General features: G+C 42.2%; 1 protein-coding gene across 2 annotated transcripts in view; it reads left to right on the forward strand.

The window, feature by feature from the left end:
- LOC144822968 (uncharacterized) overlaps nucleotides 1-15259 on the forward strand; it is a 567214-nt gene that overhangs the window by 487656 nt on the left and 64299 nt on the right. For both annotated transcript variants that reach the window (XM_078681053.1, XM_078681055.1), the window contains exon 10: nucleotides 13495-13812. In XM_078681053.1, the coding sequence (XP_078537179.1) occupies nucleotides 13495-13812 (318 nt within the window). The remainder of the gene's footprint in view (nucleotides 1-13494; nucleotides 13813-15259) is intronic.

Here is a 15259-nt window from a genome sequence, read left to right on the forward strand (position 1 = left end):
CGCATATAAAACAAAGCGACTGGCAGAGCTACTAGCCAGTCCACACCTTTCTCTTTACATATTTTGGCAATGCGGATTTTCAGGGTCTGGTTATGTCTCTCTACGAGACCGGCTGCTTCAGGATGGCGTACACAATGGAACTTCCACTGGTACCCTAACAAAAGGGAGACATGTTTCATGAGTTCAGATGAGAATGGCTGGCCGTTGTCAGAATATACGACTCTAGGGAGTCCGTAGCGGGGGAAGAATTCACGAACCAACTGCTTGGCAGTGGTCGTGGCTGTGTAATCTGGAACTGGATATGCCTCTGTCCACCTGGACAAAGCGCATACAACTACAAGGACATACTTGAAACCTCGACATCGCTCCATCTGAATATAATCCATCTGGAGGACTTCAAAAGGGTGGTCAGGGGGCTGGAATCCACCTTGTTCCACCGGGACACTTTTACCTGGATTAAACTGGCAACATATCATACAGGTACGGACTTTCTGCTTGGCTGCAGCTCGTAAATGCTTGTTGAACCAAATGTTCTGGATACTGTCTATCATGGCTTTTTCTCCTAAATGTGCTGGACTATGTGCGGTATTGATAATGACTTGAACCATAGAGTCGGGGAGAAACCATGTGACTTTTCCCTTCGTTACCCATCCCTGATCTGTCTGGACCCCTCCTTGTTCGGACCATTTCTTGATTTCCTCGGGAGTAGCATGTAACTGGATATCTATGACATCTTGAGTAGGGTCCTTAACTGTCATGCATGTAGTCGGATCTGGAGTATGTGTCTGTGTCGGATTAACTGAAATGTCTGGAGTCTGTGCTGTAAGCTTGGCTGTGCGATCTGCCAGATCGTTACCTTGAGAAATAATGTCAGTAACTTTCGTATGTGCTTTGCACTTCATGATAGCAATAGATGTCGGTAAATGTATGGCATCTAACAGAGCTTGAATAAGGAGACCATGCTGAATCTTGGTTCCATGAGAAGTCATGAAACCTCTCTCCTGCCAGAGCACTCCGAAGTCGTGTACGACTCCGAATGCGTAGCGTGAATCTGTATAAACATTAACTTTCAGGTTCTTAGCATGTATGCAGGCTTGTGTCAGAGCAACTAGCTCTGCTGCTTGAGCAGACAGGGTGTCAATACGGTGTGTTTCTATAACTTCAGTGTCAGTAGTCACTGCATACGCGGCTACTAGTTCTCCTGTACTTGTTCTCATACATGAACCATCCACATAAAGTGTCAGGTCGGGATCTGGTAATGGAATATCTGTCAGATCTTGTCTTGGCTTTGTCATAGTGTTAACTACTTCCACACAGTCGTGTGTGGCAGGATTTGAAATAACTGACGGTAACAGTGTAGCAGGATTTAGAACGTTGCAGCGTCTGATTTCTATGTGTGGCTGGAACAGTGTCAATTCATAACCTGTTAAACGTGCAATTGTCAAGTGTTGAGTCTGTGTACGGTTTAAAAGAACTTCCACGGAGTGTGGAACTTGTACTGTCAAGGAATGTCCTAATACTATGGAATCACTTTGTCTGATAGCTAGTGCTGTGGCTGCAACTGACTTGAGGCACGCAGGCAGAGCCTGGGCTACAGGATCTAGTGTGCTCGAAAAATAAGCACAGGGCTTGTATTGTCCTGCTTGATCTTGTGTGAGAACAGATAATGCTGTACCTTCGCGTTCAGTGACGAAAAGTGTAAAAGGCTTACTGTAGTTCGGTGTAGCTAGAACAGGAGCCTGACATAAAGCTTTCTTTAACTCATTGAAACTAAGTGTATGTTCAGATGTCCAAGGGAGGACAGTCGATAGGGCTGCCTCCTGTGTCGTTAACTGTATCAGTGGTTTGGCTAGAAATGCATACTGAGGAATCCATTGTCTGCAATAAGAAGTAAGGCCGATAAAAGCACGTACCTCCTTCTGTGTCTTGGGCTGAGGAAGACTCGCTATTAACTGGATACGGTCTGGTGTCAACTGCCTACCCCACTTGGACAGTAAGTGGCCTAAGTAGATCACTTGCTGGACACAGAATTGAAGCTTCGAAGGGGACACCTTGTGCCCCATCTCGGCAAGGAAATACAAGACTGTAAGTGATGCTCGCTCGCAAGCACGTTCAGAACGGGCTGTGATCAGTAGATCATCGACATACTGGAGCAGGGCAGTGTCTGTTGGCATGTGAATGTTGTCTAGTTGTCTCTTAAGTGCTTGACTGTAAATACTAGGACTTTCTGTGAAACCTTGAGGAGCTCGTGTGAACATATAGCTCCTTCCATTTAAACAAAATCCGAAAAGAAACTGGCTGTCTGGATGAATGGGGACACTGAAAAACGCGTTCTTGAGGTCTATGACTGTAAAAAATGAGGCTTCGGAATCAATGGCTGTCAATAGGGAAGAGATATCTGGGACAACTGGATACTGGGGAATAATACATTTATTAAGTTCTCGTAGGTCAATCACTAATCGATATACTGGCGGTGCATTTGGATCAGTACGTTTCATGACTGGAATGATCGGAGAATTACATACATTGGAGTCAGTTTCTACAACTAATCCTTGAGCCATGAGCTCGTCAATAATTTTGGATAAGGCTGCTACAGCCTCAGGTGGCAATCTGTACTGTCTGATTCGTGGCAGGACTACACCTGGTTTGAGAGTCACACGATGGGGTGTGATTTGCATATAACCTACATCAGTTGGACCTTGCGCCCATAGATGCTGCGGAACATTAGACAATCTCGGATCAAAATCTCGTAATACATAGTGACCCTTGAAGTCACGTAGAAACAGGCGTATTCCCTCTGGGGAGCAGCAAATAACTGCACCTAATTCTTTCAGTGTTTTAATACCTAACAGATTTTCTGGACATGACTTCGTAAGTAACAGATCAGTAGTTCGGGACAATGGACCTACTTCTAGAGTAACTGGCTTAGATATCTCGTTTACAATAGGCTTTCCTGAAAATCCAAGGGAAACATTTCTAGAGCCTGAGAGCGGAGCCCCTGGAACTTCGGCGTGACTGATGGCCGTCCTACTTGCCCCTGTATCAATCAGAAACTTTCTGTCTTTCCCTAGTACTTGACTATGAACATAGGGACCCTCTTGATCTACAGGTATCTCGATGAGAGGCAAGCCTACCTCCCTCTCTAGGCTGTTTCATGAATACGCTTGATACTCTGGATACTCTGTCTGTGCATACTGGTACATCTGCTGTGTAACATGCTGAGTTGCAGCAATAGGCTGCGGTGCTGGAACTGTCTGTTGTGCATTCTGTGGCTGAGAAGTCTGTGAAACTTGTTCTTGTCTAGGCGGACGTGGTCTTTCTTTAGTCTTACCGGTAGCTATGTTGTGTTTCAGAACTGCACACTCGTTTATAAAATGACCTGGCTGTTTACAATAATTGCAGGTCCCTTTAACGGGAACTGCAGGATGACTGGCTTGATTCGGACCCCTCTTCTGACTGTCTTGAGGAACAGATTGTGCAACTAGTACTTTCATTTTCGTGTCTTTCATACGTTTCCTTTTTCATGATCTTGCTCTTCTCTGATTCTATTCTGGTGATACTGAAGCATCTGTAACATTTGGGATGGGGTATTAGCTTGCCAGGTACTTTCGACTTTCAAAACTCGATTCTTAACTTGTGGACTTGAATTCTCGACTAATTTAGTAACAAAAAGATGAGGGTATGACTCGCTACTTGTCTTGAGGCCACTGTTTATAATAAAACATTTTTCAAATCTAGAATAAAAATCACTAGTGTCTTCATCTTGTTTCTGTTTACAGGCTGAGATTGCATCCCAGTCTTCCTTTTTAGTGGCTAATAATCTGGGCAAAACTTGTATTAACAGTTCTGGTAATTCTTTACATTTCTCTCCAAGACCGGTACCTGGTACTCGTATCTTATCTTCAGCTTCTAGAACTGCCCAATCGATCTTTTTCTCTCCCACCTCCCATTCTTTTTCCTTGAGTTTTTCATATATGCCTGCGGGCAACAGGACTTTTAACATTTTAATTATATCTGGATACGTGTATTCTCCCATACGGAGCATGTCTTTTAATTCTCGGTGGAACCCTGCTGGATCTTTGTCATGACAAGGAATTAATTTCTTCATCTCTAAGAGTTCCATCTTTGTAATCGGAGTGTAAACAAACACTCGTTGCATTTCACCATCCGCTGTCCTAACTGGGTGTACTTCTCGTAACGGATTCTGTCTGTCTATATAAAACGGTTTACTTTCTGGAGGTGAGACATGAACAAAATGCGGGTTCAGAAACGTTCTATATTTGTGACGCTGTTCTAGAATGACACTAATTAAATCGGTACCTAAACCTTTCCATCTATACTGGAGTAACTCGTTCAGGACATCATGTAACGGACCTGGATCAGAATGTTGACCCTCATACAGAGTAATGAGGTGCTGGATCATATACATACCCACCAGTCGTTGCTCGGCTGGGGGCAGTTTCAGAAACATTTGAGCCACTATTTCGTCTGGAAAAGTGGTAGAATCAGTAATCCATCGGACTGCTGATCGGGCTAGTTCTTGTTCATGCATAGTACTCAACTTACTATAACCGATTCGTGATTTCAGAATGTGATCGGTAGCTTGAAATACTTGTTCTAGAGAACTTTGTTCTGGTGCTGGGTGATGAAAAACTGACTTGTGTTCTAGGCGTAAATGGCGGTCTGGAAATCTAGATTTTCCTACATACGCTATTCTGGCGGGATTCTCGTCGTCTACCTCTTCAGTAGAAGAGTCATTCTCTTTCTCGCTTACTTGTGCTGCTTTACGTTGTTCGTGTAACTTTATTATTTCCTTACGAATTCTCTTGTACATACTCTCTATACTACTGATAGTTCTGTGTTTACCCTCGGCTATATTATCACTCCACCTTGTCAGGATTCTCATTTCGGCCGGATCTTTGGTCGGGTAATCTTGTTCTCTTATTAAACAATTAATCAGAAACTTTAATAGCATGAGCTGGATCTCAGCTTTCCTTTGAGACATGGCTTCGCCAATACTTTCTGGATCATCCCCTGTACGGATGAAACGATATATTCTGTCTAGATCTTCTTTCATATTCGGTAGGGTGTCCAAATACCCGGTCACCCGTCTTACACGGATGGAATATATAACTGTACTATCATCACCTGCAACTGGATCATAGCGGCATTCAGTAAGAGCTCGTCGGATATCTGCAACGGACTTATATTTGGGCGTACGCTGTAACGCACATTCATGTAACTCGACTAACGTTACTCGTTGGTGTGGTGGCGGGGTACCAGGAGGACCTCCTCCTGCGGCCCCTATGCTGGAATCGTCGACTGATACTCTTCGTGCTGGCAGAGTGGGAAATTGTAATGTAGGCTGGACCGGGGGTACCGTAGCAGGTACTCCGGTGTCTGGAGGAGCAGGATTTACATTATTTACAGGGACTGGCGGAACAGGATTTGCATATTCTGGAACCGTGTCGTCCAAGTAGGACGAGATGAAAATATCAGCTGCGGTCGGTTTGTGACGTAGCTTGGTCGGAACTAATGGTGGCGGAAAATTACTGGATGCCTCCGGGGTCGCTTTTGGCAAGCCCTCGGCAAGAAGAGGATACATACCCTTAATGAGGGCATTCCTCTGTCTGTCGGACTGTTCGGTTCTGACTCGTTCACCTATCTCGATTAGTTCCCTTTCGTGGGCTCGTTCTAAGGATTCTCTACTTAATTCTGACTTTCTGATTTCTTTTTCGGTTCTTTTATGAGATTCTTTGCGCCATAACTCGATGGCATCTTTCTGTGACTGTCTGGCTTTCTTTTTCCATAATGCTTCTTCTACTCGCATGATGCACTCGGCATCCCATGTACCCGATACGGGCCATCTATACTTTTCTTCTAACTGTTTGGTATACTCTACCCATAAATCTAGATATAATATGGCACTTATGCCATGCTTCTGATACATAAAGTGACCTGGACTGTCCCTAGGCGGGACAGGAACTGCTGCTTCTAACAGACCTTTTCTAGTTCTTAACTGACGTAGTCTGGAAAATAACGGCATGACTGAACTGTAATCTGGACACAATTACAATACACAATGAACACGATAATTACACCACTCTCATACCACGACATTAAAATACATGAAGAACATTTAAAATAACAGTTCGAACAGAATACCACCTGGAATACGGAAAACAGAATACATGAATTTCCTCGAGAACAGAACTGACTAGAACAGAAACTAGATGCACTGCTGAAACAGTACGAAACTTACCGGTCTCATAAAGAGACACGTCAGGACCCGCATCCACCGGAGTGGACACTTCGTTTTGGGATCTGTGTACCACCAAACCCCACGGACCAGAGACAATTAGATTGACCCTGTCTAGATACTACCCCAGCAACGGTACTCACCGGGCAGCAAGAACGGAAGGCCTCAGACTGGACTGGACTGCTTTGACGCCGGACGGACGAACTTCGGACTTCAGTTACGGGTGGGCCTCCGGATACCTCGGACCTTGGACTCTCAGCTTGGGCTCTGGTCGGGACTCGCCGCGTTCCTCCACCGCCTCGTCTGGATGCTGGACCGCCACCTCCGTCTCCTCCGTGGGCCTGAGGGATACTTGAAGCAGAAATATCTGCACGTGCACGGTATGGTTCCGTCACGGCTGCAGAGGGTCAGGGGGCCGGCGTGGCTTCACCGGCGCGTGGGGAAAGGGCAAGTCCCTATTCGGGCGCCATTATGTGGTATATAAATAAATAATACCGGATCTAGGTTTGACTGGACATAGCAATAACAGATAGCTCAATAAATAAGAGTCAAGATTCGAGGTAGTAGGAGTTTGCAGGTTTAATACAGCATAAAGGACAGGAACAGGACAACCTGCACGGGAACAGGATGGCAGCGCTGCCGGGGGCAGGATCAAGGAAAAGGATAACTTTTAATAACAATGCACAAGCATATATACTAAAATAGTTGCATTACAATACATATGATAGGCGGAGCAGTGGGTGTGGTCAATAGCAGTCGCGAAAGATAAGGGTGAAAGTGGGTGTAACAGGAGGCGTATACATGGACATGTGATGTAAACGTAACAGAATATGTCATAAATGGGGCGGAAACATGGAGGGGGCTACCTAAGGAGCCGGGACCTCTAACCTAAATGGTGCGCGCAAACTGACAATGACGTGTTACTAGGAGAAGCTGGGGGCTATGACTTCTGCGCTAGGAGCAGAGACTGAAGTCTGGAGAGTCAGGGCGACATGTACCTAACACTATCTAGTATCTGATGTTTAGAGAACATGTTGATAGAATCCAAAAGCTATCGGGGTAAAGGCTAACAGACTCTAAGACTGGTGCATGCATTATTCTACATGTAGTGTGTGTTGAAGAATATAAAATGACCATAAATACAGTATTTCTCTTACATGGAGACGTAAAGGCTAGATGATGACGGAAACTATTGATGCGATTCAGTAGCTTAGGAATGCAGAGAAGGAGGGCTGGACTGATAACTAGAATCATAACATACTCTTGGCAGACTAGCAGGCAGAGCCAGGCCGAGCCGGGCACTGTGAGGCAAGAAGTAAGTGAAGGGTCGAGGATACAGGTGGGGGCTGTATCGCTCCTCAGCGAGGGTTCAGGAGACAGGAGCTGAATCTGGTGTCCGGGCCCTTTTGAGGCCTAGAAACGGGGACTTTACAATGAAATAACGTGCACACTGGGAAACGTGGCAACGTAACATTACATAGGCCTAATACTCGTAGCTTTCACGAGAACTGGAAACTGGCATACTAGAGATGGACACAACTGTAATTGCGTCTTTAATCGAACATGGGGAATACATATACATATTAATCATGCACACATAACATAAGATGGGGAACACGTAGGGACACAGAACATGGCAAAATTTACTTTTCCACACATGTTTCACACGATTTTAGTTTTTGCAAATTGCTATTTGTTGCAAAAAGTAAAATTCTTTTATCATGACTTTGATTATCATACATTAAGAATGTATCTTCATTGTGGGTGATAGTATATTCTGGATATATTTTAATCTCTTGAAAAGTTTCAGGTGCTGGTGGAGTTGGATCAGAAGTTCGTTTAGTTTTAGCTATTAATCTTTTCAAGTTGGGGATAGAAGGTAACTGTCCTGTTACATGTTCTGGGACTTTGCTTAAAACATTTTTCAAAATAGTGGTGCTTGTTTCTTGGGAGCCTGTACTAGCTTCTCTCAATGTCTCTAGTGCTTCTCTTACTTCGACTTCTGTTATATTGGGTGGGTGGTTATGCCCACGTACATTTACAACATTGTTATCAACAGTAGTTGCTCTACCATAGCATGCAGTTGAATAATATTTACAACATTTCCAATGGGTTTTATTCTCTTTGACTCTTTCTTGGGTGTAGGTATAACCCATGTAGCTGAGCATTATTTTCCCCTTTTGAGAAGTTATAAAAGTAGCTCCTTCTGCCATGTCTAAGGTAGATCTGTGAAGACATATATATGTGTATTTAGTAAAAGTGATAAACATTTATTTAAATGTGTAGGCTAAAATGAGAAATTAAAAAATGTACTTACAATGTGGTTTTTCTGCTAATCAGATGTTTTCTGTTCTTATATTCAGAGTTTCACTGTTTAATGTCCTGTAGTTGTGGTAGAGAATAGTAGTAATTAATGATATAGCTTGATACTTGTTTGTTTCTACTTTCTGATTATTAATAGACACAGTGGGTATACTTACTTAATTTAGTAGAAGATGTTGTTTGTGTAGTTGTAGATTGGTAGATGAAGTTTGTATAGTCTGGAAAAAAAAGTTAATATTAGTTATTTATTATAATTGGAGATATTTGTAGATTATACCATAGCAAGTCATTTGGAACTTCTGTTTGTTATATTCTTAGTTAATTAAAAATTTTCTAAGTAGAAGTTGATAAGGCTGTTCATATTTTCGTTTATTAATTTATTGTGGCTGTTCTTGATAGGATGTTTTAGTTATATTTTACAAAAAAGAGAGAGCATTTCTTTAGTTCAGGGAGTTTAGCTACTTTTCGTGATCTTTTTATGCTACATAAAATGGGAGTTCACTTACTTGAGTTGTAGTAGACTGTGTTGTAGTCGTTGTTGTAGGTGTGTATTCTCTTCTCTTCAGTAAAGTAACTGTTTTTCTCCAAGTTTGGGCCAAAAATGGTAATTTTCGTTGTTTTTATAGTAGTGAGTTAAGTAATTGTTCATTTTGATTGGTTCAATTACATGTATTTTAAAATCATTGGATGAGAACCTTAGTTTGAATTAGAAAACCGTTATTTTGTAATGAGCCTGTAGTAATAATTATTTTGTTCCACTTTATAATAGAAAATGTTTTGTATGTGTTTTATTATAATAGTTAATAATGTAATTTTTTTTAATATATGTTAAATCTTAATAAAACTAATCGAAAATGAGTGTATAATAATTTTTGGTTATGTTTATATTAGTAATGTTTATTTAAATATTATATATTAATATTTAAAATATATAGTATATACATATATGTTTGAAAGGCTTTTTTATAATTTAAATAATAATAAAAAAGAAAAATAGTTGAAGGTATTGTGTATTTAATGTTATAGAGAGGAAGGCGATATTTTTTGTATATTTAATTAGGTACTAAGTTACTCGATATTTGTGTTATCGATATTAGTGTAGATGGTAATGTTATTTCAAGGATTGTCGATAATGTAGTAGTCGATATTTATGTACTCGATATAATAGTAAACGATATTAATGTAGTCAATAAAAAATTATTGATATTTGTATAAATCCTTGTTTAAGTATATGGTGACGATATTTTTGTAGACGATGATTTTGTGACGATATTTTTGCTGGTCGGTGTTTTTATAATCGATATTTCATCATGGAACCAGGCAATGGCATACAATTCACAAAGTCCACACCTAAGCCCCCTTTGTGTCAGTGTCTTGGAGAAATACACAAACTGCAACAGCGGAGCCATTCACAGTCATGTGACCCAGGATACTGGCAGAAGACACAAACTGTTGGGACAAGAAAATGGCAACTTTTCAGAATTTTGACTTGAAATCCAACTTATCCATTTAAGAGGAATTGGAATCACAATTATTTTGATTCCAAACAGCATATTTCTATCTTCCCCCAATCTAAAGTTAGCACTTAAGAAGTGTAGTAAGGTAACCTAGTGTTAGCCAATGGATAGGCCCTCCCACAGTGAAAAACACCTTTAGGAGTTTTTCACTGCCATGATATGTAAAATGTATGTACACATGTCCCATTTTTAAAATGCACTCTGCCCTAGGAACTGTTATGGACCAAATTAGGGGTGACATAAGTATTAAAGAGGTGGGGCATGGCTATAACCGGCAACCAGGATGGCAGCCTAATGCGAAGCTCTGCTACCAGCCTGATTTCTTTAATGTTGGACTGAATGCAGCTGAACACCCGGGACGGCAACATACAACGAAGGGGGCACAACCTGTTTGAAGTCTCCCAGCCCGCAGGGTGATGTGCACCAGAGACTGCAGCAGTGCAGCTGTGGACCTCACAAAATCAAATGCCCTTATCACATACCATGCGTTTTACATCTTGAAACACCCGTCTTGCCTCTTGGACCGGCTGTGTGAAATCTGGGTACAGAGATCGTATTGCTCATTGGTACTGCAATATACATTGCTCCCTAGCCAACCGCAACATGCTGTCTCTGCTGGTTTAGTTTACCAGTCTGGCAAATATGGGTCTTGTTGCTTCTCGATAGGCAGTAATAGATTTTTTGCATATTATCACTCCTATGCATGCAGTGTTTGTATTCGTATCCATAACAGGCAGAACTTCAAGTTAACCCAACAGCATGTGGACGCCCAGGGTCACCTGGTGTTCAACGGAGTGCTCAAGGACCTACCAGTGACGATTGTTAGCACATATGCCCTAACGTGGATGTCCCAAACTTCTTTCATGATATTTGGGCGATCCATTGGCTCCTTAAAGTTGATAGGGTATTATGGGGGCAGGGAGAAGAGTGACTTAAACATAGTATTGGACTTAACCCAAGACTGCTCCCACACTTGGGGCTCCACAAACCCCCCTGCCTGCACTCCTTGACTGAGATAATGGCTCAGCACTCCATGACAGATGCATGGTGCTGCTATCAAGAACGGCAGTGAAAATATACACTCTTGTCTGCTCCACATGGGACCCAATCTTGCAGAGATTACTGCTGCTCTCCGATGACCTAATGTCCCGGGTAGCTAGCATTTCACTCTTCCCACGCATGCTCTTTGACTACTCACATGTTTTACTCCAATTGGCCATTCCATGCTCAGTACACCACCACATGTGCTTGAGATTCCCTAGTGAGGCCTTGCTGGATTGCAGTGTTTCGGAGCGACGTCCAGTGAGCCACTCTAGAATATTTCACACATAATGTCGGGCTTGTGACTACTCAGTCGACCTTACTGGAGTCCTTTAAAGTTGATATTTTCTGCATCAGCATGACCAAGCACTCTGGTCACACCTCATTGAACCAATACACATACTTAAGATTGGCACATATGCTCTGGGAGCGACTGACGGAGTTCCTGACAGAACCCAAAGAATTTACACCTCTGACACAATTAATTTGCTCAAGCGATGACCAGAATTATATGCTGTAATTCTTGAGCTATGCACACCCCCACATACATGCAGCAGACTAGCATGAGAGACAGATTTAAACTGAACCCTCAAAGTCAAGCAGTGGATGTTTTGCTGTAAGTGAACTCGAATGTTATCCATACATCATTGACATAAATGGCTTCAACTTAAATTACTTCATGAAGCTTACTTCACACCAGAACAACAGATGAGGATTAATGCCTCTTGATCACACCACTTCCCTAAATGTGATGCAAAACACAATGGGTTTTATCATTTGGCTTGGTCGTTTCTTACCAAACGGCTGCATTGGCAGGAAATGATAGAATTGGCCACTGGTATTATGGGATTCACAATAGCCCCACCACCCCTGATTGGACTATTGGGTTATGTTCCTCAAATTCCCTGTGGAGTCCGCAGACTTGCTGCTATGGCCTTCATGTTGACCAAGAGATGGATTGACATGCACTGGTGTGGGGCATCGCTCGAAAGCAGGACTGGCTTGCAGATGTAACCCTCTGTAATGGCAGAAGTGCGACATTTGCCAAATTACAACCTCAGACTTCACAATCAAAGAACATTTGGAGCCCACTTAGACTGTATCTACTTAGACTTTCAGAGGATGATGGAAGACACTAGCAAGGCTCCCAGATGCCTTGATAGGCAGTGACTTGTTCAGCTGGAGGAAATACAACCCTTTCATCAGGCACACTGCCTGGGCCAAAAAGGGTAAAGTAGTATGATACCCCTCGAAACCCATGGGTTGTTCCCCCTGCTTAACAAGGCAGGTTGCACATCATGAATACATTACTGACATACTGCCTATTATTTTTAACACCTTCGCTGCGGCGGCTATTCCGCCGCATCGCTAACGGTCGCGGGGGGCGCGCGGCTCACCTGCGCTGGTGACAGAACCGTTCCGTCACGGCTCGCGGGTGAGCTGTGCTTGTGACGGAACGGTTCCGTCATGGCCCCGCCCGCTTAATGAAACGTGCCACGCAGGCGCGAAATCAGCGCCGCGCAGGCGCGGCGAGCGGGCCGTGACGGAACCGTTCCGTCATGAGCACAGCTCACCCGCGAGCCTTGACGGAACGGTTCCGTCAATAGCGTCAAAGCAGTTAAAGATGATGTTTACTATTTGATTGAAACTTTCCCGAATAATTACTTGCTGTAAAGGGGTTTCTATGATACCTTTTCTGAATAAAAATTTAAAAATAAGTATTAAAAAGGAAGGTTTAGGACAGGCAAAAATGTTATTTTGGCAGGTCGAATTTGCAGTTTAAAAGTGCACTGCAGGCTGCAGTGGCAGGCCTGAGACATGTTTTAAATTGCCACTTTAGTGGGTTGTATAGCACAATGAGTGCTGCTGGCCCACTTGTTGCATTTATCCTGCAGGCCCTGGGTACATGTGGTACCATTCACCAGAGGATTGTAAAGCAAATTAAATATGCCAATTAGCTGTAGGCCAATTTGGCCATGTTTTCAGGAGAGAGCAAAAGCACTTTATCCCTGGTTACCCAGGAAAAAGGCACAGAGTTCTAATGTCAACAAAATGAGGTCGAAAACAGAAGGCAAAAACATCTGAGGTGGCCTTGCCTAGCTGGTCAGGGCTAACAGGTCCAAAATCCATTAACGCCGTTTTTAAAATTGCTACTTCCTCGATTCCACAGAAGACACGTTCATAAGGGCTACTGTGATAGTTAGGCATTTGATTTTTAGCTGTTCTGAAAGTTAAACATTTTTCAATCCTAGAAAGTCTTATGTAAGTCAGCAACTGATTACAGCATGACATGACTGGTTTTGAACAGATGTTTTCTCCATTTATAACACTGTATACCTTTTTATTCCACTTTAGCCCAGCCTCCTGTAATATCGGATATTACCATGACACCTGCAGAACCTGACGCAACTAATAATCTGCATCTGTGTATTAATGTGTCAGACTTTGCGCCCAAAGAAATACATATAAAATGGTACGACTCCTGGATGGAATTTTCAAAGGAATTGGTTACCTGCTCAGAGCCACACATTGGAGCAAATGCCTTATATTGTGCTTCAAGCCAAGCTAAGTTTAAGCTACAACCAAGTGACAAAGATATTAAAATCCGGTGTGAAGTCATGCACAGCAGTACAAACACTGTTTTGGAAAAAAAACTGCAGCACAACTTTAGGGGTAAGATGTGGTTTTATGTGACTGTTGTGTCTGCTCATTTGCTAAACTGACCTGAATGTGATGTAAACTAAAAGCTCCGGTGCTCAAAATTTCACAGAGGATACTTGCTGAGGGCAAGATATTGGAAATCGAAAAAGGAAAAACTGGATGACAAGCTTTGGAGAGTTGAAGACGTTTTTATGTATCAACCTTTATAAATCTGACTGCTATGCATTACCAAAATGCTGCATTTTGATATGCTCCCACCTGGTCAATGCCTTCTGGGAGATACCTAGACAAGTAGACAAGCCCCATTACACGATGCCTTCCTCTGCTAATAGCAGCCAATGAAGACCATTGAATTCTAATAAAAGCTAAAGTATTCACCTAAATCACAGAATATGCCCTCAATATGAGACCTGCAGCTGGAGAATAGAGCTTTAGAATCCTTGATCAGATCATGTATATGAAAATGGCTCTAATCTCTTATTACAGGATCCCGAAATTATGGATTCCCTGAAAAAATTCCTTTCTATGTTTTTGTATTATATATTCAAATTAATCCCAGGCTGTGAAAAATGTGTAGTCCATGGCAGTTTTCACTGTTTCACAATACTTGCCTCATTTGGCAGTCGACGTAGTCATAGTTAGGACCTAGTTTCCATAGGAAAAATTTATTTGTTTTGCTAATAACATTTGGTCCATTTGACGCATCTTCATGAAATGTTCAAAACAGGTTTGCACTCCAGCTGCTGTCTGGAAAGTTTTGGGGAGATTCTTTACGTGGGGTCTGAGAAAACAGGGGAGGGGCCCAAAACGTGTTTCCCCCATACACTTTATTCCATGGATTTTAGACACAAATACAGCCCGAACGCCTGAATGGAATTACACCTGATTTGGGAGAAAGCTGGATCTTGGTCCAGAAAGATCTCTTTTTGCAATTTAGTGTAAACCGTTCAGTAGTTTTGAAATTTTGAAGAAAGAAGCTTTATGTATATTTCAAGTAACTTTAACTAATGCCCTAATGTACCTACCCCACATATTACATCACTCATGACATCATAAATAACATCATTAATATTATCACTCAACATTTGCTGTAAAATTATTGATGAGAAAACTGTGCATGGCAGAAGCGTAAGTTATAGTTACGACAGGGCACGAGTTAGTTACTTGAGATAACGCTAACTATCACTGCTGAATTTCTATGATTTGGTGTGTGAAAATCTGAACCTAACTATAATGTCCCTGTAACCTTTAGTTTCTTAGTGAATTTCTAAGCTTTTCTTAATTCTATTTCCTAAGTGTAACGTTCCTGTACCCTTTGTTTTTTCCATTGAGTATATATATGTTCAGGTCAGACAGGAACCTCCACTCTAGTCAGGGTAAGCTACAGGCACACTAAAATATAACCTGTGCTCGCCCTCGGCTAGCTTCCAACTATATATATATAGACATATATACACAT

This window comes from Lissotriton helveticus, chromosome 3_1 (assembly GCF_964261635.1).
Source record: "Lissotriton helveticus chromosome 3_1, aLisHel1.1, whole genome shotgun sequence".
NCBI classification, from domain to species: Eukaryota; Metazoa; Chordata; class Amphibia; order Caudata; family Salamandridae; genus Lissotriton; species Lissotriton helveticus.